This window comes from Biomphalaria glabrata, chromosome 17 (assembly GCF_947242115.1).
Source record: "Biomphalaria glabrata chromosome 17, xgBioGlab47.1, whole genome shotgun sequence".
Lineage (NCBI taxonomy): Eukaryota > Metazoa > Mollusca > Gastropoda > Planorbidae > Biomphalaria > Biomphalaria glabrata.
In genome coordinates, this window is record NC_074727.1 from 16,016,450 (window position 1) to 16,040,144 (window position 23,695).

At 32.9% G+C, this 23,695-nt stretch overlaps 1 protein-coding gene across 1 annotated transcript in view; it reads left to right on the plus strand.

The window, feature by feature from the left end:
- Window positions 1-22,444, plus strand: part of LOC106069055 (TPR and ankyrin repeat-containing protein 1-like) — a 71,059-nt gene extending 48,615 nt beyond the window's left edge. The window contains exons 44-64 of the mRNA XM_056016083.1: window positions 39-138; window positions 932-1,148; window positions 1,839-2,012; window positions 2,159-2,241; window positions 2,924-3,066; window positions 4,047-4,192; window positions 4,277-4,403; window positions 5,637-5,779; window positions 7,521-7,721; window positions 10,787-10,999; window positions 12,031-12,269; window positions 13,135-13,303; window positions 14,005-14,298; window positions 14,391-14,608; window positions 14,887-15,052; window positions 15,438-15,698; window positions 16,653-16,751; window positions 17,342-17,510; window positions 18,980-19,083; window positions 20,285-20,542; window positions 21,178-22,444. Of these exons, the coding sequence (XP_055872058.1) occupies window positions 39-138; window positions 932-1,148; window positions 1,839-2,012; window positions 2,159-2,241; window positions 2,924-3,066; window positions 4,047-4,192; window positions 4,277-4,403; window positions 5,637-5,779; window positions 7,521-7,721; window positions 10,787-10,999; window positions 12,031-12,269; window positions 13,135-13,303; window positions 14,005-14,298; window positions 14,391-14,608; window positions 14,887-15,052; window positions 15,438-15,698; window positions 16,653-16,751; window positions 17,342-17,510; window positions 18,980-19,083; window positions 20,285-20,542; window positions 21,178-21,705 (4,052 nt within the window). The 3' untranslated portion in view covers window positions 21,706-22,444. The remainder of the gene's footprint in view (window positions 1-38; window positions 139-931; window positions 1,149-1,838; window positions 2,013-2,158; window positions 2,242-2,923; window positions 3,067-4,046; window positions 4,193-4,276; window positions 4,404-5,636; window positions 5,780-7,520; window positions 7,722-10,786; window positions 11,000-12,030; window positions 12,270-13,134; window positions 13,304-14,004; window positions 14,299-14,390; window positions 14,609-14,886; window positions 15,053-15,437; window positions 15,699-16,652; window positions 16,752-17,341; window positions 17,511-18,979; window positions 19,084-20,284; window positions 20,543-21,177) is intronic.
- The last annotated feature ends 1,251 nt before the right edge of the window (window positions 22,445-23,695 follow it).

Sequence of the window (23,695 nt, forward strand, 5' to 3'; positions counted from 1 at the left end):
GTAAACATGGCTTATTTTTAATATTGTTCATTGGTCAGAGCTGATGTTTGCTGATTCTTCTTCTCCTCATGAGTGGAAACAGGCTGGAGACAATTACATGAAACAACGTCTGTACCATGTGGCTGCCAAATGTTACAGGTAAGAATCATGTTGAGATTTCAAAAACTATAAGTACTGGTATGATTGAAAATTGGGTTTCACCATCATCTGTATTGTGCTTGAAATAAATGTTATATCTACTTTTGGTCTTTCGAAAGTTTTTTTTTTGTTGGGTTTCACCATCATCTGTATTGAGCTTGAAATAAATCTTATATCTACTTTTGGTCTTTCAAAAGTTTGTTTTTTTGGTTGGGTTTCACCATCATCTTTATTGTGCTTGAAATAGGTGTTATGACTACTTTTGATCTTCTAAAAGTGAATTTTTTTCAAATGGAATATGCAAATCCTTTTTTCATTGCAAAACAATATATCTTCATAGCAGTCACTAAAATACAATCATTAAATAGTGATTGTCTTATTTTGTAACCATTATATAGATTAAATAGTTCTACAAAGTTTTTTTGTCTTTTTTTTTTCATTTTCAAAACATTTCTTAAATTTAATAACATTACCATCTTCAAAAACAATATCTACTTACCTCCTCCTTTCAATCCTTTGAAATACATATTTTGTGTTATGAAAAACCCTCCCAGTAATTACATTTGTTAAATGCTACAATCCTAAACTGAATGAAACTTTAGGATGTATTATACTTAGTCATTCCTCTTGTACATGGGATGTAATGCCAACAGTAACTAAATAATGTAAAAGCTTTGATGAACTGTTGGATTCCCAACTGGTAGTCTCATATTTACTCTAACAATCCACCTTCCTTTATGGCAGGTAATTTTTAGTTCATATAAAGGAAGACCTTTGACATGAATCATTTCAGCAAAGCTCTACAGCCAGAGAAAGTCAAGTTGGCGCTGGCTTATCAAACAGCCTTAGAAGCCTCCAAGTTGAAGGCTTCTCCCAGGGAAATGAGAGAAAAATACCTCAGCGCAGGAGTTCAGTTTCTCAAATGTGGTGGTCTGTACAAAGCTGCCATCTGTTTTCAAAATGCGAAAGAGATCTTGTTGGCTGCACAGACCTATGAAAAAAATGGCCAAGTATGTTTTTGTACAGATATAGCTCTTTCTATTGAATTTCATAGGATTGCTTTGTATTATCATACACAAGATATGCAGAATTAATTTTACAAAGTAATCACTCTTATAATAAAAGTCATTAGTTTTATTAAGGAGAATTTGTTTGTTTTTTTTAGATTTTTTTTTATGTTACTTTGTTTTGAAAGGTGGAGATTTTTCTTTTTAGGTTTGATGAATTAGCAATAGCTCCTACAGAGAACAGTTGCTGTCCATTTGTTAGTTTTCTCAATAACATAAATTACTAATAAAATATTTGAAAAATTTGTAATGACTCCTTCAGGAACAGTTGCTGTCTGTATGCTTGCCTGTCTTGTCTTTTCAGTAACATGATATACTAAAAAAATTATGATTTCAATCTGATGGCTCCTTGAGGTTACGTGTAAATATAGCAAACAAGAAAAACATGAAAAATACTTTTTAAAAAAAAAGACAATCATACCTTTATACAACTTATAAAAGCGATTATCTTTCTCTTAATAACTAATGAATGTTAGATTTTAAAAATTGAACATTTTTTACCACGCCACCCCCTTCCCCAAATTGCATTTGGATCAATGCTTCTGTTGCTGGTCAAGAGCTGATGTAACTTACTTTGTTTTTTGTTTGTATCGTAACTAATGTTGAAAAAAAATTAAAACTTTGCTCTTCAAGTTTGAGGAGGCTGCCTCACAGTACAGAAAACTCCAGGATTCCAAATATGTCCTAGATGAAAGCAGCTGCCTGGAGAAAGTTGGAATGTTTGGCAGAGCAGTTCAAGTTCTTCAGTTAGCTAAACATTTTGATCGAGCCATGGACTGTTTAACAAGATACAAAATGCAAGTTAAGGTTGGTGTATTAACTAATGAATATGCATTAAAAGTAAAGTAATAAAGTAATAGTACATAATTGTTAATAGTACATAAATGTTAATAGTACGTAACTGCTGATTTGATGGGGATGTAAGCTATTATTTTCTTTTCTTGACCTGACAGAAATTTAAAAACTCTGGTCGACCTGTGCCTCTGATACTCTTAGATAACAAGCCAAGTTTGTCTGAGGAAAACCTTTGTTTTAGGTAAATATTTTATTTTGGTATTTCGAAGTTACTAATTTTGTCACATTTTTTGCAAGAATTCTGTGAAAATAAGGATTGTGATGTCGGAAATACTTAAAAAGTAGTCCATACAGTAATCAATTAAATAATTTTTTTACCAAAGCAGTTTTAATTTGTTACTAATAAAGTCATGTCCATGTTCATCCAGTTTTAATTGTCAAAGAAATGTATACGTTTAGTTTGATTGGACTGCTGATAAGTCAGTTCAAGTTAGTGGTAGGTGTTGGTAAATAGAACATTGGGATGACCTTAAAAAAAATGTTCCAAATGTAAGATCTAAGAAATGGTCAATAATTACATAATCATCTAGAGAAGTCATATTGAAAATGAGTCAAGATATCATGGTGATTGGTTGTTGGTCAGTATATTACTATATTGACCTTACTGAACCTGCAACATTATAGCTAGCTTTACCACGTCTCATAAATCCCCTGATCTCTAGGTGTGGTTTAACAATCTTTTATTCGTGGCTCAAACCAAAAATGCCGTTTATATGTTGATGTTTTTTTAAATAGCCACACTTTCTTTATAAAACAAATATATAGATATTGATTTGGAATATTGAGGATGTGATAGGGGAGAACAGAGACCAACATTACTCTTAAGCCAGTTCTCTTAATTAAAACCTTATTACTCTTCTTAGTGCTGCTAGACATCACCATGAGAACAAAGAACACTCGAAAGCCATAGCTGCCATGAGGAGAGTCAAAGATATTGGCTCCCAGATAGACTTCTTTAAGAATCATGGCTACTTCGCTGAGGCTGCTGAACTCATGATGAAGGAAGGTACTGTGTTTTTTTTTAGAGAACTTTTTTTTTGTTCTGGCCCCTGTACAATGAATAGGCTATCTTTTTTTGTATGCCACTAACCAAAGCAGTAAGCATAGAAAGCTTAGTCTATAACATACTAGCCACAGAAGAGCTTTTCAAGTAATGTTGCTATTACACATGATATCAGTTTGCAAATGTACTGGTGGTTATTAGAGGTGGTTGGAAAATTCCATTTACTAATTATAGCAGTTTTATACTGCTTTTGCTTTCTAATGGCTTCCAGAAGCATTGTAATTTCTTTAATATAAAGGATAAATTTAAAACAATATGGATTATTTTATTTCTATAAATTCACTTTCATTGTAATGAATTATTGTGTCCAGAGAAACTGCTTTCTCTGATCATATTATCAATTGTTTCAACTAATTTCAAGTTATTGTTTCATAGCCTGTGTTCCATTGTGTTATTACAGTCCCAACCTACATTGTTTTCATGTGGGAACTGTTAAAAAAGCACACATTTCCACTGAGACTCTTTGGGTTAATATTAAAAAGCACACTGAGACTCTTAAGGGTTAATGTTAAAAAAGCACACATTTCCACTGAGACTCTTAGGGTTAATGTCTGTGAGAACTTTTTTTTTTTTTTTGCTTTTAATTTGCTCAGAAAAAAAATGTTGAGCTTTTTGATTACTGACTCAAAAGGAGACTGTAAAAACTGGAATCACTGACATATGTCAATGTAAAATGGCTCCAGAAAGCAGAGATACATTTCTTTAGTTTTCACTCTTTATAAAGCTTGATTTAGAATTGTAAAGAACTGTCTTAAGAAAATCAGTGAGCTGATTCAATAGTGTTTTTTGAAGAGGTTGAAGAAAGAGAAAGAAATGATTAAATGGTGTTTTCTTGAATAAAGTGAAGAAAAATATATTTAATATAAAGATATGTACCATAGTTTTCAGGTTTAGTTTATGTGAATAATTTGTATAATTTTTAGGCAAAACAGAAGAAGCTGCTACACTCATGTTAAGAAACGGACACACAGATAAGGCTTTAGCCTACTCTACAGATGGTATGAACAAACAGCAAACCGCCTTCATTAACTTGGTGTTGGCACGTAAATATGAAACCAACTTTGATCAGGTTAGTTAAATATTAATGGATTTAATCTTTGAGTTTATTTTACATCTGGATCTTGGCAATTGTACTATGTTATTTGATTTTTAGGAAAACATCAAGAAACATGCTAAAAGGGCACTAAACATTTATATTGATCTTGGTGACTATGATGGCCAGGCTCAAGCAAAACTTATTCTAGGCAAACATACACTTGAAGAAAAACTATTGAAGAGTGGTAAGTCATTTGTTTAGCTTGACCCGTCACATCACATCTTGTTTAGCTCTCATTAAATCTTTCTTTTTTTTTTAAACAATAGTTAGTGGCATTGTTTTAGTTAATTAGAAAAAAAAATATTCTGTACCAAATAGATGCATACTGCACATTTATTGCATTCCTTAAACATTACATCCATTAAAAATTAAAGTAAATGAACAATTTTAAATCATTTTAATTGAGGAGAGAATAGGACTGTGATACTAAAACACTTCAGCAGAAACCCTTTCAGAGTTTTATTTTAAAGAGCAGATGATGTGAAGCTCATCTGTTTCTAAGGCAACAGTTAACTAGGGTTTCTTGAGGCCAGCACAATGATCAACTGCCTTTACTTACGCAATGTAAGACAGGTACCCATTATAGCTGTGGGGACTCAGGGGTGTCCTAAAAAATCCTGAATCAAATCCCAGAGACCCATGGGTTCAGAAACCATGTGTTGACCACTCTACCACCACGCCTCCCAAAATTGTTCTCAGGATCTTTTATTGACCAAAGTTGTTTTAAGAACTCTAGTTGACTGAAAGTAAATGGCTTGTCTGCAGGGGAAAAGAGTAATGTTGTTTCCACCCAGCTAGTTTGTTACTGTGTAAAAATAAAGGAAGTTTGACATTGTGCTAGCCAACTAAAAACTTCTTTATCTGTCACCTATGTGGTTTAGGTATGTGACGTTGGGCTTCAGATTTGGGAAAATATCTACGTCATGATGGATGACTGAGTATAGCTTACGCTTCACTAACATACAGACAGTTTAACGTAAAAGGAATAAGAAATTTGGTTTTTGTAGCAGGTGTATACATAATTACATGTATTACTATAAAATAATCCATGATCTCCACATAATGTTAATGTCTGATAAATGGATGAACTACATTTTACATTCCCTTTGTTCCTTAACTAATGTGAAACATTTCTGTGAAATGTAAAAAAAAAATTAGCTACTTTAGTTTTATAATGATTAAGTACTTTGTAAGTAATTTTCACACGCAAATAACAATATATTTTCTGATGAAGAAAAAACAGTCTATCTAATTTAATGTGATTTAATCTAATTGAAATAGTATAACTAAAAATAATGGTGACCAAAAAAAAATTAAATTTAGTTTCAGAATGTAAGAAACAGTACATTCTACAACAGATTTTTTTCTTTTTTTAACTTGAATGCAATCAACATGGGCTATATTTTTTTCTGTCTAGCACACAATGACTTTGATATGAAAAAACCTCCAAATGACATTGGAAGACTTGAAAGTCTGGCTGCTTTTATAGAGGTCAAGTCTGCTGAGCTGACAATAGAAGAATGCAAGAAGTGTGTCAACTGTGTGAAACAAGCCCTCACAGTGGGTCTATTTTAATATTTCATAAAATGATTTATCAGTCTATAATAATAGTTAAAAAATGGAAAATTTGTATAGGTATAATTTATATAGAAAGAAAGAAATGTTGTAAATAACATAGATTTTCTGTTAGGGTTGCTTACTCTTATAAATAGTTTTACAAGCCCTCACTCACTCATGGCGAATACTCCCGCTAGCTGTGGATGAAAAATAAGAAAATTTTACCTGTTATCACTTACCATTGGTCTATGACAGCTACAATATTTTCATGATCCTTTTTAAGCACTTTACTTTTTATGGGTAATGTTCTTGTCTATAAATAATACCCAGTTAGCTCAGTTGCTAGAACATCAGACTTATAATCTGAGGGTCAAGTCCTTAATCATGTTATTTTATTTTTTTCAAATAGCGTTTCTCGCACAATTTAATTTTAATAATTTGATCTTTGGGAGGGGTAGCGTAATAAAATGGGCCATTAGATTAAGATTACCTGTAAGAGATCCTAAAGTTCAAGTGTTTTGATGGGGGAGGGGAGGGAAGGGGTGAAAAAGGCAGGGGGAAGAGAAAAGACATAGAATTCACAGGCCAGAAGTGATAGTGTTTTGGGGGGCAATTTAAAACAGGCTGTTTCAATTCAATGTTTCATACACTAGAATTCACCTTAACCTATCCCTAAGTCTGTTGAACTATTGGGGCTTAACATAATAGCATATACTGGTTACAAGGAGGGGGGGGGGTGTTGAAATGTGAGCAGAAGTGCAAAAAAATAAGTGTGATAGGTAAGGTCAAAGTATTATGTGAGCATTTGCAGCATGCTTGAAGAAAAAAGGCCCAGGCCAAAAAAATATCATATAGGCCATCAAATATTCAGAATTACCTTTACCTATCCCTTAGTCTGTAGACTGTTGGGGCACCAGGCAAGACTCGTCAACAGTCTTTCTCAACTCCCTGTCCTTTGCCCTGTTCTTATTCAGAATAAGAACTGAAAAAGTTGAAAAATAGTCAGATAGTGCAAATAAGACTAGACGCTATTTGTATGTGTGTGTGTTTGTGGGGGGGAGTGATACTTGAATTTATGAGCTGTTCCAATTCAACTAAATAGTTACTAGAACTATCTGGCCAAAAGAATGTACTCTATATACTTTATTTCATCATATTGTTATAAGTTAGAAAAAAAATGGAAGGGGTCCATGGCAAAATAAACAATAAATAACCTGGGAACCATCACTGGGTGTAGCCAGTGGGTTATGCTAGTATCATCATTAATGGAAGAATGTTCTTGCTTCAGATTTAGAATAAAATTGTTTTATATTATTGTATTTTGTAAATATTTTTTTCAAAAATCATTTTTCATTTCTTCAAGAATACTAGTTTTTGTCTTAAAATATATATTTACCTTTGTTTCTAAAGTTTAACATATGATATATACATGCATCTATAATACTCTATTTCACAAAATGTCCTTATTTGAATTGAGCGATTAAATTGTTACCTCTTCACCCAAATAACTCATGACTTAAATGTGGATATGAAGACCTAGCTGCCACTTCGATATTTCGCTATTCCTGTCTGTCTGCTTGTCAGTTTCAAATTTAGTCATCTTTTTTTTTACTGATAAACGCAACATTAACACAAGTCTATATTACAATCACTGACATTCTCCATAGCCTAACCCAAGTGTCACAATTAATACAATTGCATTACGCAGGTCCCATTTCGAGACAATCTTATTTGTTCTTCTCAGGTGATACAAAATTTGTATGACACAAAGGGAAACAAGAGTGAGCAGCTCCTGTCCTATTTAAAGTTTTATGGCTTTGATCTGGATGTTGTCACACAGAAAGTCTGTTGGTACCCCAACGAGTATCCATATTGTCAGAGCCTCTTAGGAATCAACAAGGAGGAGGAAACGGCTGAAGTTCAAATCAAAACTGATAGACAACATGTAAGTTTCTAATAAAGCTAGGGTTGTTTTTTTAACCCATTCACTACTGTTTCCAATTTTTAAAAGTCATGTTTAACTTGTTAGCAAAGAGAACTTGAAACTTGAAATAAAAATAAAATTCACATAATAAGGAAATAAAAACACTTCGGAAAATGGAACATAACTTCTAGTTTCAAAATATATATACTTTTATTAATTTTATAGCAAAAAAAAAGTTTAATAATACTCAATTTCATGGGAAGGCCTTTATACAATGTGGTATCAGTACTTTGGTTTAAAAAAAGTTTTTAGGAAAAATAACTATATATGTTCAGTTCTCTTCAAAAAAATTGCTGCTCAGTTTCTCATTCTTTTCAGAAAGGAAACATTAGCTTTTCATATAGAGTAAATCACCAATTGCGACACATTAAGCATTGCGTACAAGTCACCCTAATATTACCCATAACTTATTTATTTCTGTATTTATTGCGAGACTACTTTATCAGAATTGCTCAGGCTCCATTTTTTTATATTTCTGACTCTTTTACTTTCGCTTTTCTCTATCTAACAAGGTTTAGCAAAAGGTCCAAACTTGCATGTATGGGAATTTCCATTGATGGAATGTTTCCGGAAAAACGAGAATAGGTCCTGTCTTAAGGCGATTTTTAAATTTCATTGGCTATTAACCAAAGAAGACCCACATAAAACACTTTTATATAGGCATGGAAATATGTCTATTTCATAGCCAGCATAGTCCATTAAACTAAAATAGAATAAATAGGCTTGTACGCAATCGTTTCTATATTTTACTATGTAAGCCATTGCGCACAACACAATAATAAGCTTAAGTGTCAATAAATATAATTTAAACATGATATGATTTGCATTTAATTGTGTTTAATTTATTGCTAATCTTTTATAGACTTAGAAAAGATATTTCACAAGCTTAAAATTTAAAAAGAATGTAAATCCAAGATGGCCACCTTGCCGTTACAACTAGATTAGTTTTAAAAAGGAATTTTTTTTTTTTTCACATAGCTTCTTGCATGCGCAGATTTGCTGTACGAATAAACTTGCAGGTTTTAGCTGTGTGTTAATGTGAATAAATCTTTTAAAAAAAAGGGCATTTTGTTTTTCTTTTTAATATAAAACAGCCTTTCTCAAAGGGGGATGCGACTTGCTGTTTAAAAAAAAAGGGGGGGGGCGCAAAGACGAAACTGTTGATTTAATACAACACCTAAAATCGACCTTATTTACAATGTTTCAAAGGGAAAATTGATTGAATTCATAGGTGTCGTTTGATCACTTAAGTGAGACCTTATAGAATGCAGGCGTAGCTGTAGGCATATCGTTTTCGCAAAAGTAAAAAGGGAATGTGCAACACTATTAATATGCAACTAGAGGGACTCAAAACTTTTTGATAAAGACGATATTTCAATGCATGTAGCCTCTAATAGGATTTTACTTGAATTTTTCATGCCAGAACGTTCTGTTTTCTAGCTACTGTCGTGCATGGTTAAATTGTGTCGATGACTTTTGTATGACAAAAAAGACATGTGTCAAGAAGTCTTATTAAATTTCACTTGAAAATATTTCTATGACCATACCCATTACGGATAAACATGATCTAGAGCTATAACAGGTATGAAGAACTGAGATAGATGCTAGGAGAAGGTAAACATATTCAATATTGTCCCGTCCCATTCCTTTTTTTAAAGTCAACATTCTTCTAGCAATGAGAAAAAATGCGCTGTCAACGCAAAGAATCAAACTGGGCATTCCACATAAAAACTTTTCTAATGTACAAACATTACACGTGGACATTTTTATTCCTCGTTATAGTCTATTGACGCAAAACAAGGTTGAGAAACGCTTACATAAAACAAATAAGTAGGGGCCTTACAGCCAACAATGGCAAGTGTGTAGGGAAAGTCACCTAGAGATGTGTAGTCAAGCGGCATTCATGTATGGTAGGGTTCATTCAGTTACCTAACTCGGGGGGGGGGGGGGGGGGGGGGTGAATGAGCGGCTCAGTTTCCCAGAGGAAAAAAAAATCAAGCTGATAATTGTAGGCTTAGTGCCCTCCCCCCACCTGTTTCAGAAGAGATGGAATGACCAGTATCGTAAGCGAGGCGAGGTCAGTACAGGTAAAAACTGGTGAGAGGTGGGGTTAGGTGTGACGTCAGTTACAAGCAGAGAAGGGAAATATTTTGTGGGTTCAGAGTGATAACCAATCAAGCTAGGTCTAGTATTTAAATAAAATTGCTCAATGAAATGAATTTGAAGATAATATATTGGTTTTAACATATATTCTTTATGCTTTGTACGCAATGTTTTCCTGGCGTTGGCAAACGTTAACACTCATGTTTTTTGCGTTCGCAAAGCTTTACAGACCCTACCACAAGTTGAGTTAAATTCTAAGTATAAAAAAGTGTTGGCAATCAAAGCAACTAATCTATTTTTATTGACCAATAGCTGATGAGTTTATATATACTTTCATTTTTTTCCTAGATCTAACCATTAGGAAGTTAAAAATTAAAAACTGAAAAAATGAGCCAACATGTGCGCAATTGGTGATTTACTCTAGGAGAGTTTTTAAAAATGCCAGTAACTTTCTTTTAATCATTAATTTTTCTGTTGCATGCAAAAATAGTTATGTATTGATAGACATTTTTATTCTTTTTGAATATATTTTTTTTAACTGTAAACTGCTGTATGATATTTCACATCATGCTTATTCCAGCTCTGGATCTAGAAGCACTGACATTCAATAATTCCAGTTTGATAATACTATATAAATAGAGTGAATGAAGAAATAAATGCAGCGTAAAAGCATGAATGTACAGCTGACTGTTAAACCCTCTTGTCTTCTTTGTTATACCTTTTAATCGAAGCTTAGATGCAGAAATTGTGTAAATTCCAGAATTGGAAGTAAAAATATTCTGTTTAATAATGATCCTTGAGCTATTACATTTCAGTGGAAAATCTATTGTTGTTATTAGCATCAAATGTTGTCTATTGTCTAGATACATGACATTACACTTTCATAATTTGTTATGCTGATGGGTTCTCATTTTCTTCTACAGGCACTGACTGCTATTAGAAATCATGTCATGAGTTGGATCAAATCTTGGAGCAAAAAAGTCAAACAACAGTTGGCTTTGCTGTTACCTAAACACACACCTTGTAGGAACTTCCTAGAAGGTTTAAAGTGTACAGACCAAGACTGTCAATACAGGCACCAACACATAGCTACTCTAACTGAAGAGAAAGACATACTGAACATTCACACACTAGCAGTTAGTAGTTGTTTGTTTTAGTTATTTACATCTGTTATCTGTGTGAAGAATATCTGTTGGGTTATTTAAATCTTAAATTTTGGTTGTGAAGTTCATTCTATGAAAAACAACATTTAAGATTTGAACCTACAATAATTTACCAAAAAGCAGTGCTAGTCTTAGAGTTATTACTTTAAACAGTCATTTAAATTTTGAGTAGTAAAATTCTCGTTGTACTGAGCACTCAGTTTTGTTTTAAAACTTTGATGAAACAAAGTCAGCTACATTAAATTCTGTTTTGTATACAGATTGTTTTTGAAATCACTGTATGACTTTTTGGTACTCTGTAGAGTTTCACCCATTTATTGTTATATTTTACCTCGGTATCATGGAGTAAGTCAGTCCCATGCCGTTTGATATAACAGGCTTTTTGACTATAACTAAATCTTGTAGAAATGATGTGATGCTTCATGTAGTCTTTAATATATTGTATACAATTTTATTACAATTAATTTCCATAATTTTTTTACTTTTTGATACAACATTAAATAGCAATTCGTTGTCTAGGAATAATAATAAATGTGTACATTCACAGTTTTTATGGAAGAGACTGTCATGGATAGGTCACTTAAAAACTGAATCTTTTCAAAGTTTTTTTTTTGCAATTTTTTTTAAATGTATGAAATGCTTTGCATTTTTGTTTGTCATTAATTAAAGATTATGACATTACATCTTAAGGATTTGAAGACATTCTGGAGTCCACATAGCAATAATGATAATTTTTGTTTTATGACAGAAAAATGTGGTTATAGTGTTGTGGCTATAGCATTACTTCCCCTGCTTTAAAAAAAAAGTTTAAGGTTTAAAGAAAGGGATAATTAAACAATTTAGCATTACTTCCCCTGCTTTAAAGGTATTAAAGGGGGAAATGTCTTTTGAAACTAAAAGTTATCTTTTAAAAATAAATAAATAACATTCAGTGTTTACAGAATTCATTATGATAAATACATGTACAGTTATAATTTTGAATGATCAATCCTGTGTTTTGTCAGGTCAGTTTAGACCACTACCTGCAGACAGGACTGGACAAACTGGAAGGAACTGACTGTGAAACACTGAAGGAAGAGCTCAGCTCTTTGAATGATGTCACTAGCCAGTGGGACACTGTGAAAAGGTTTTTAGACTACAGTTTCCCAACAAGTGTTACTGCAACAAGAGAAAATGAAGACTTGGTCAAAAATTTGGTTTCACAAATAAGAAGTTCTAAAGTTGTTGTTAACCAAATTCAAAGGTAGGTTCATTGTAACTACTAACCAAAACTCTGCTTCTGTTTACCTTATGTTATATAGCAATAATTTATCTTATGATTCTACGCCAAGCATAATTCATGATTTTTATTTATTATGTATAAAAATTAGGCTAAAGAAATATACATTTTAATGAACTTTTAAATAAATTAACTTTAAGACAAGCATGTTACTGAGTAGAAGTGCAGAAGAATGGTTGATCTAAGTTCCTTGAAAATATTCTAGCTCTTGACTTTTGAGCTAAAGATCTCTGATTTATGTCAGTGTAAAATTCAAGTATTCTTTTAGTTATATGAGACTTTTTTTTTACAAAGATATTAGTATGTGGCTTCAGGTAAAGTGCTTGGAATTTTGTTTTAGAATTATGGTTAAGGTTTAATTTTAGGTTAAGTAATGTGAGATGCTTAGGTTTAGGATTAGTGTAAGGCTTAAGCATTGTGGCCAGGTTCAGGGTTACATTTAGATAAAGGGTTTAACATTAAATCTAATTGAGAATGTCATAATTATATATCTTTAAGGATAATTTTCTGATGATTTAGTGGCAACTTATATTTGTTTCTGCTCGCCAACACCTCCAAAAGAATCTCCTAAAAATTTCTCTGCTGAGCAGTGAACAAAGTTGATGTGGACAACAAAATGACCCACTCCTTTTGTTCCCCTTTGTTAACTACTTTGTTTTAAATTTCCACTCTTATGTATGGAATCTAAAATGAATGAACTCATCCTGACTCAGACTCAAATTGGGGATCTTTAGGCAACCAAGAGAGCTTGCCGCATTTATAATGAAGAGAACAGACTTTGCCCCTCAAGTTCAAGATTATCATTGTTGCCCTATTGTATTCTTCTCAGATACTTCAAATTTTTGTGGGACAACCCAGGGAGAGTGGGTAAAGGCAAGTCCAGAAATGTGGTCAAAGAAAGGTGCAAAACATCGGACTGGATTGTTCAAGCTAGTTTTTTCTCCACTCTTTTCAACTTTGAACATTTTAATGTTAGGAAGGAAGTTCAGGACCTGGAGGTGGGTTTAGAATTCTTATCAAGCAGTACCATTCAATGTCTAATACTGAAGTTTTGAAATAGTCACTTAATAGTTTCTGTGCATTGGTACTTTGCTATGTGATTCCCATAAGGAAAGAATTCCCTAACATGGTCTTTTGATACTTACTTAATGCTGGACATCTGAATCTCCCTGTTCTTGACATCTTCTGATTGTATTATTTATGTCTCTTTCTTTCTCATGCATGAGATATACAACCTCTTGGATCTACAACTTCCTTTGAAATACTTTGGACAACAATACTGTATCACATATGCACTTGTCATTCTGCCCTTATAGTACTTAGGTGGTGTATTTGCTTAGCTGGTCTGCCCACCCTGTCAGTGCATCAGTGATTCTATTTTACTTTCACACTAAGATGTGAGACCTTAATATTATTTTTTCTACCTTCAATCACTTGCAATGGTTAAATTTGTTTGGACTATTGGCTGTTGTTTTTTTTGTCCAAAAAAATTCTTGAGCTTTTTCAATCCGAATGATGACATTGCAGCATATAAATGTACCAATTAGCCCATTAGGTTGATAACTGTGTTGATTGTATACTTACTAAATGACTAAAATAATTTATCATGTATTGACCAAATTATCTAAAACGTCAAACTGTTCTTTTAGACATATTGCACTATTAATTAAGTTATTCATATGTTTCGTTTTATTTGTAGAATCAACTAAGGAATAACTTCAAACACTGGACCAAAAAATATAAGAAGTATGCTTTGTTTTCACCGGTCCAAAGTGCTTTTGATGGAGAAATGATGGTAGAGACCATTGGCTCACGTTTTATAGAATCTTTGGATTGGCTTAAAGATCATGATCCATTAGAGGCAGCATTTGCTTTTTCTAAGATGATCAGCACTTTAGGGAGGCGCAATGTACTGAGTCTGATGCCTAAACCTGAACATTTGATTTTCTGGATGGAGTTCTATTTTACCGTCACATGGTTTTTTATTGGAAATGTAAGTTTTTAAACAATTTTCTTTCTTGCTAATATAGTTTTTGTGAAAGTTAGTTTAAGAAAAGTGTTCATTTGTTTCATTTTTTTCCTCAGAGCTTTGTTCAAGATAAAAACAAACCAAATTTTGTTTTATCTAACTCACTTTTGGCCACAGTTTATCTAGTCAATGCCAGTTTGGCCAAAGATGGTGGGAAAACTAACAAGGACAAAATTCAGCAGCTCATTACTCAATATTCCAGCAGCCAAAGTAAAAGATTGTATTTCAGAGAAGAGCATTATTGTAACTTTCTGGTTGGACAGAATGAGTTTAGGTAGTTAAGTCTTTTTTTTTCTTTATTTTTGAGACTTCTTACCAAAGTTTTATTGCATTTTTTTTAAACAATAATTTTCTTATCGTAAATGATGAAGTAACTTATTAAATGGTGGGTATGTAGGTTATATGTGCTTTTTTTTTTATTATAAAAGGTTATGTTTAACACTAATATTTCTATATAGATTGTTTCATACAAGTTCACATCAGCTAAATTATATTTGGAAATTTTTATCTCAATTTTTCTTAATCAAATTCTATGTTTTTTTGTTTTAACAGTGGTTTCAGTTTGATAGCACTGTTCAATGATCTGTGTTCTGGAGCTCAGCCTCAGTATCAACTTGCTGAGCGTGTCCTGATTCTCTCACTTTGTACTCTGTTGAACATACCCTTAAAGTTTGTCAGCAGTAAATATGAGGCCCCCATCAGAAGAGAGTTGTTCAAGGTTTGATAGCATTTGAAATTCTGTCAAAAAGGACAATCTATTACAAGAGGCAGTTATATTTTAAAATCTCAAGATAAATTTAATTTCAAAACATGCTTCACATTTCTATTAAGTTTTTAGAAGTTGTTATTACTTGAGGCAGTTATATTTTGAAAATATCAGGATGCATTTATTAGGAAAGTTATTAGAAGTGGCAGTTATATTTTCAAAATCTCAAGATAAATTTATAAGGCAAAATTTTTACTACTGGCTGTTATATTTTCAAAATCTCAAGTGGCAATTGTATTCAGTAAAATTTAATTTAATTTAGTTATTTAATTTCAAAGCAATATTCACATTTATGTTAGTTTTAGACTAAGTTACTGTGAATCTTTCTTTGGTTTAGCTTACTGTGACTGACACACTCCCAGCACCTTTAAAAACACTGATTAACACTGTCAACAAGGCTAGTGGATATCTTCAAATTGCTACAGCATTATTTGTATACATTCGTAGCCGAAAAAACTTGAAAATATTTCAATGTCAGTGGGTTGCCCGTGACACTTGCCCCATGTTGTATGAGGAGATGACAAGTTATCCCAACATTCCACTGACTACCATCAACCTTCAGGAACTGGCTCAGACTGAAAGTGCTGAGACTGAAGAGGTAAGTGTTTTAGACATAATACAGTTGGTCATGCACATCACGGCAAGTAGGAGTGGTAAGCTAGGTTAAATTAGGTGTGGTTTTGGTCAGCAATAGGTCGAAAAAAATATTCCAAAGAAAGTTTGGAGGATAAAATGTTTTAAAGAAAAAGGTTGAAGGAAAAAAATATTCTCAAAAGCGTTTTATGTAAAGATCAAGGATAGTGAGATCATCTAACTATGTCTTTTTGGGAGAACAGAAAACAAGGTCTTTGGTTGTTAGTTGTCTTTCAGTAGTTATTAATTGGTCATCGTTCACTGTTTTTAGCTTTTCACAGTCAAGCTACCTTAGTACTTAATGACATTTATCAAGCAATCTATGTTTGATTTAAACTTCTGATACTCCTTAACTTATTCATTTTATTTGACTGAGTTTGAAGTGATATTCTATAGTTTGAAGTGTTTCTTGGGTGTAATATAAATAAATTGGCTCCTTCAAACCTGCAGATGTTTCTTTACTTTGAGAGATGAAAATTCAATAAATTATATGAGGTGAGGATTGGCCCCAAATCACCCCAATAGAAAGAAAACTTTATGGAGAGCTCCCTGATTTGGAAACCACTGCGCAGTTCATCTCATGTATTGGTCTAGTCATATGAACACTCCAACATAACAATGAGAACGATGAAGAAGAAGAAGAAGAAGAAATTATATGAACAACTCAACTCTCAAATAAAAATGCGACACATGAAGAAATATATTGTCTCCTAATAGGAGCTAGCATGAAGCATACTATTTGTGACTTCTATTCTGATATTTATAAATTGGTTGTATGTAATTTTATATATGTAACCTAATTAGTGTTTGTTATTCTTTTAAAATAGTCATAATTTTGACAGTATTTTAAGTTATAAGGTTTAAGAACTATAAATATGCAAATATCTGTAATATCTTACTTTCAATGTTCACACTTCAGAAAGAGGATGCAGATGCTTTGGATGAAGAAGATATACAAAAAATGGAGGCAAAGAAAGTAGCAGCTGAGCAAGAGAAATCTAAGAAGACAGCAATACAAGTAATGTAACAATACAATTAAAATATTATTTTGTACAAAAATGGGATGAGTTTTATTTTTTCTAAATTAAATCTTTGGGATTTTATATGTATTTGAAAAACAAAATCTAAAGTGTTTTCACCAGAATTTGTACAAACTGTTGTGTGGTGGTTGAGTGGCTAAGCGCTCGGCTTCCAAATTGAGAAATCGCAAGTTTGAATCTCTGTGAAGACAGGGATTTTTAATTTCTGAATTTTTAGGAGCCCCCTAATTCCACCCAGCTCTAATAGATAACTGACTTAAGTTGGGAGAAGTAAAGTGTTTCTTGTGGTGGTCACATGACACCCTTGTTAACCTTTGGTCACAGAAACAGAACACCTTTACATCATCTTCCCTATAAATCTCAAGGTCTGAAAGGGGAACTTTACTTTACTTTTAAACTGTAGTTAAAAAAAAAAAAAAAAAAAAAAAGAACAATTCACTCCGTTATGTTCATGTTGGGCAAAAGAACAGGCAGAGGTTACAGGCATAAGCTTTTTATGGTGTTGTTACATGTTTGTTTTCAACTTTATCAGACATTGCACCTCATGTCGTGTTAATATCCTTTACAGAGAATCATAAAAGCACTTAGGTTTAATCTCATGAAGATGAAGTTGAAGAAAAAATCTTATCGAGATTTCGAATTAAAAGAAATGTTTCGCCCTTTCACTCTGAGCCATAATTTTTGTGGAGTCTGCGGCATTGAGTTGGGAACAGAGATTGGTCAACCACTGGAGGATGGTTTGTAGTCAACTTCTTATGTAATGGCTAAATATACTCTAACCCTTTTAATTAGCTTTAATGTACATCATCAGCCAAATAAAGTTTTTGGAAAGATAAGCAGTTCTGTTGAAATGGAATAAATTAGTTGACTTACAAACATTGAGTGAAGACTTCAGAAATATTCAAGCATTTCTAGATTATTAAAAAGTTTTTCTCTGTTCATATTAATGCCTTAAAAGATTAAAAAAAAATGTAGAATAAAATTTTGAATTGTTATAAAAATTGAAATTTAATTAAAAGTTATAAAAAAAAAGCCAATTTTAAAAGACTTAGTTTTGTTAAATAAGTTGCAGCCATTTTATAAATATAGTTTTCTTTTCTTCGGTTCCTGGTCATTTCATCCCCGGTCGTTTCATCCTTGGTCACTTCATCCCCTGACCATTTCATCCCCTGCTCATTTCATATGCTGGTCATTTCTTCCTCTAATCCATCAAAGGTAAAAAGTATGAAAATAAACAATTTTTCATATATTTATTTTTATTTACATGACAAAAAGAATTAACATTGATAAATAAAAAAGGAATATAATGTCATTAAAAATATAAAAAATAACATCTATATATATATAAAATTGTTTTTGCATGTTAATTGATATAAATAAGATAGGCTATTGACAATAGGTACAGAAGACGATTCTTTAATTCATATAGCTGTACATCATTTGTAATTTCTTGGCCAGTGTTGCGTATTTCTTGAAGTTAGTGTTTATTAGAATAAATAAAACGTTATATCAGGTTTTGAAATGACACGCTCATATTTAAGAAAGAATAATTGACAAATAACGTGAAAGATGGCCTTCAGGAGATAAGTTATCAGTGGCAAGATCATAGGTTTTCTAATCGTTCTCAAAAGATTTCCACTACTTCCACCACACCTTGGCCTTTGATGATAAATTATGAGCGCAGAGCGGAGTGATCCTAATTATTCCAATGGTACATCCGTCTCTCAAAAGATTGTCCCTACTTCCACCACAGCTTGGCCTTTGATCATTACATCACGCAATATGCGCAGGACAATATTGACATCCCAGCAACATACAGAAACAATATAACTAAATACAAACTCCACATAACAATATGTCTACTTATTGAAATATATTCTTTCATTTCTCCACAAGTCTGAAGAGAGTAGGGGGAACACTATCAACACTATAGAATAGCATGTCCAAAATATCAAAAAAAGTATTCTAAATAAACATATTTAAATATTAGATGAAATGAGGGCTTAAAGGCAAAGTCTTAACAACACAATTACACAATGACTAAGAACAAAATATTTAATTGGGGATAAAGTGACTGGGGATGAAATGACCGGTCACTTTTTGTTCATATTCAATATGGCAATTTTTTAAACTTTTATTTTGCTATGATAAAAGATAAGTTACATGCAGCCAAATAATTTGATGAATTGACCTCTTTTTGCTTTAGGAGAACCTCTGACAATACTGACCAAAGAAGTGCACAGCTTGGATCAGTCCCATCGTATTGCACTTAAAGAGCTAGATACCTTTTATCAAATCTACGACAAACAAGTAAACACCATTCATTTTTTTTTTCTACATATTTATGATAGAAGATGTTATTGTCCTAAAAGCTTAGTTCTTGCTGGAAGCCTTTTCCCATGAATAGTTTCATGTGTGGTATTATTTGTACTGATAGTAGATTATCTTAAATGTTCACCTGAAAGTGGGGACATTGGCTACTTTAGAAATGACTTCTGGTTTTGTATGTGATTATATCTTAGAAACTAGTAGGAAGGCCAAATGCATAAGTAGATAGTGTTTGACTAATTTTTACATTTTTGTGTGCAGCTTTTAAGGTTGAATATACACACTTCCTGTGTCATCCTATTTTCTGATCTATCTATTTGTAGTTACAAAGCTTTCATTGCATTATGTAAATTTATGAAAATGTTTACATTTTATCTTCTTTAAACTGTCTCAAGTTTTAGTTTTAATAAGCTTCTAGGGGGAGACAACAATGAAATCTAGAACATTTAAATGATTCAATTTCTACATTTTGCAAATACTTTGTTCATTATAAGTCACTAAAATTAAGGATTATTTGTCAGTAATCTCCACTGTGCTTCAAAATGATCAGTACATAGACCATATCCTGCTGGCCTTCAGGGAATTAGTTTTGTCTCTTATAAAGCTGGTTGCAAGTTATATACACACATTCAGTTTATTTAATTGCATTCTTTACATAATGATTGAAACAACAAAAAAAGAAACACTTTACTTTCTTCTAAAAACTAAATATGAAATGTGTTTGGTAAACTCAATAACTCCTTCTAAGACATATGCATCAATTATGTTAATGTTTTCACTTCTTGTTATTTGTTTAAATACACATATATTACCAACTAGACAATCTCTTTGTTCATTACAGATATATTACCAACTAAACATTCTCTTTGTCCATTACAGATATATTACCAATTAGGCACTATCTTTGTTCATTTCATATATATTACCAATTAGGCACTATCTTTGTTCATTATAGATATATTACCAATTAGGCAATGTCTTTGTTCATTACAGTTATATTACCAATTAGGCACTATCTTTGTTCATTACAGATATATTACCAATTAGGCAATATCTTTGTTCATTACAGATATATTACCAATTAGGCAATGTCTTTGTTCATTACAGTTATATTACCAATTAGGCAATATCTTTGTTCATTACAGATATATTATCAATTAGACAATGTCTTTGTTCATTACAGATATATTATGAGCTAGACAAAATTGAACGTTTTCTGCTCCAGAGAAAAGTTGAAGAAAATTCAGAGATCTATGCTGACATTCTGATAGATGTGACTAAAGTGCTTTCCTCTCTGAGCAGTTTCAGGAAACTGTTGGCTGATGTGCTGGCCAAGAGAGCTTGGACTGATCGTGCCAGTGTCTTGGAGGCCTTCAGAACATTACAGGAAGATTTCAAAGAGAAAGAGCACAAGATTGATGCACAGTTTCAAAAGGCTTCGGTAAACATGATGTGGGGGTTGGGTTTTATATCAAAAATAATATCATCTCTACCTGTCAATAACCAGACACTGATCAATAGCCCCTAACATGGCCAATTACCTCACACTGATCAACTGCCCTAACATTGCCAATTACCTCACACTGATCAACTGCCCTAACATTGTCAATTAGCAGACACTGATCAACTGCCCTAACATTTGCCAATTACCTCACACTTATCAACTGCATTAAAATTGTCAATTAGCAGACACTGATCAACTGCCCTAACATTGCCAATTACCTCACACTGATCAACTGCCCTAACATTTGCCAATTACCTCACACTGATCAACTGCATTAAAATTGTCAATTAGCAGACACTGATCAACTGCCCTAAAATTGCCAATTACCTCACACTGATCAACTGCCCTAACATTGTCAATTTCCACAAAAAGATCAACTTATCTTCTTATCTTACCTTTGAACTGCCCTAAAATTGTCAATTATCTCACAGTGATCAACTCCTCAAACATTGTCAATGACCACAAAATGATCAGCTGCCCAAACATTTTCAATTAATATTGGACGCTTAGATTTTTTTTTTTCTTCTTTACATTTTTTTTTTCAATTAATTTTTTTTTTAATCATTCCTCAGAACAAGAGTGAGGAGAATGAAGACTTAGAGAGACAAGAAACTGGTAAAGACATCATTGACAATACTGAAGGAGACCTGCTGGATTTTGAGGGGGGTGTTCATGGTTCTGAAAATCCAGGAGACGATTACAGGCCTGCAAAATATAGAAGTCAAAATTCTGCCAATTATTATGATCGCAGGAATAATCCTGGAGCTAGATATTATAGGCAAAAGGGCTGGCATGACAATAGGAGTTATGAGAGAGGACACAGCAGTCACCGCAATGGTCGTTTTGATCAGACTCAAGTGTACCAGTACAGAGCTGATCAAACTAGTAATACTAACTATGATAATGACTATCATCCAGCTAACAACAGAAGACAAAATTATAGAAACTTTAACAAGGGAGATTATTCTGACGACCAAAGATATAACTACCACAGACCTGGAAGAAACTTTAATAATGGACAGAGAGGAAGAAACAGGAATCGTGAAGAATTTTTGAAAAATGCGCCCCCTAGATTCCAAAAACAATTTATGAATGGTTAGTTTTGAAAGCCACATGTTCAGCCATGTGTTTTAACATGGAGCTGCTCTAGAACTCAAGTCTTTTGTTTCTGTACATTCCAGCTCACTGAGAATATTTGTTAGTACATTAGCAATGAAAACTACTTTCATAATTAAATTCAAATTTTTCTTATAAACTTCTTTTTAGTACCTGAGACTTTGTAACATTCTTGTGAAAATTATTCTAGCATAGAGCTGATTAATTAAAAAAAAAAAACTAATTAGGACTGTATAATGTTATAGGATAATATTTTCATTGATCTGTTTAGTGTGTTATCAGTTTATTTGGTCATTTTATTTTTATTTGAAGCAATAAAAAAAGACACTTTTGTTTTCTATTTATAAAAAAAAAATTGTAAGTCATTAAGTTTTGTCTTTTTTTAATGTCAGAAAGATAAAACTCTGCATCTTGTTCTCCTATGATTGATGTTTGTTCTCGCCTTGTTACACCATTGAACTCGGTATGAGATTATTGTATTAGCCTTATAACTTGAACACTTTCATCTTTGATTTTTCTGTTCCTTTTCTGATTCTTCGACAGCCAATCAAAGCAAGCTTGAGCTGGTATTCTTTTCTTTGTGCCTTTTTAAAAACATGTAGTCTTTCTTATTTCAATTTAAAAATATTTATAGTGTTTGTTCATTTATTGCAAGTTATTGTTTTGCTTTTCTATAGAGATCTAGTAACTGCTAACTGTTGTAATAAAAGTTGTTTGAATATATTTTGGTGCTTGTTTTATAAGATGTAATTGTTTGTTTCCTGTGAGAATTGTAAACTTATCTTGGGAGAATGAGCTTGCGACTGTGACATTGACTTGAGACCCTATAGAAATCTTGAATATCGGATATGAATCCTGAAACTAAAGTAGTGCTTCCCTTCACGTTCAACTCGCCTGACCACTAAAGGTGATTATGTGTAAGACTTTTTAAATCTTGTTTTTAAACTGATTCCTGTGTTTTACAACAAGCAACATTTACAAAAGTTTTTTTTTTTTTTTAAGAATTTCTCCTTTATACAGCTGAGTATGAGCTGACCAACCATAGTAATAGAGAGAGAATTTTGATCTTAATAAATTAAGAATTTTTTTTTATAAAGGAACATTTTTTACCCCTCCCCAGTTCCCCGCCTCCCTGGAACTAAATTCCAGTAAGCGATTGTATACACAATTGTGATTGGCTTATAGACCCAAACGTAAAAGTTCCCCTTTCAGACCTTGGAGTCTAAAGGGGCAGATGATGTTAAGGCAGAGGCTTAGTGAGCAAAACGTGCGCCCGGGGCAAGGTACTTTATTGGCGCCCCATTTACCATAAACATATATAGACGGCTCCGTGTGTGGGGCTCCCTAAGGGTAGCGCCCAGGACATCGTGCCCCCTTGTTTTTTTTTTTTTTTTTTTAAAGAATTCAGACTAAGACTGCTTTATTGATCCTTACGGAAATTTGTTGTGATTACAAGGACTCTTTTCTCATATAATGACAACACAACAGAAACATACACATAAATAGAACAGACACAACCTAAAGAGTTCATTCAGCGACTACACACAGGCCTCTTGGTGCTTTTCATGTTCTCTGACCAATGAGTGTCGGTGACAGAGTCTGACCGAGTCCAAAAAAAATAAAATCCTCCTTTAGACAGCTGAGTCTGAGCTGACCAACCGTGACCTCCGTCGAAGGCGCCGGACCAACCAAAGCAAGAGAGAGAATTTTGATCAAACACACACCCTACGCCTCTGTGTTCATCAGTTTTTGATAAGACGGTGCATCTAAAAGGCAGAGCTGAATGTTTATCGGCTTTTTGTCAGAAAACTACCATTTACTGTAGATGGCTCGTAAAGTTAATTTGACAGTGATTTTGTACTTAGTAAAGTATGAATAAATGTAAAGATGAATTTATTTTCTAATACCAAATCTTAATTTTCACGTATAATCCCTACCCAGACTGGGCCCCCGCGCAATTCATCTCGCATAGGG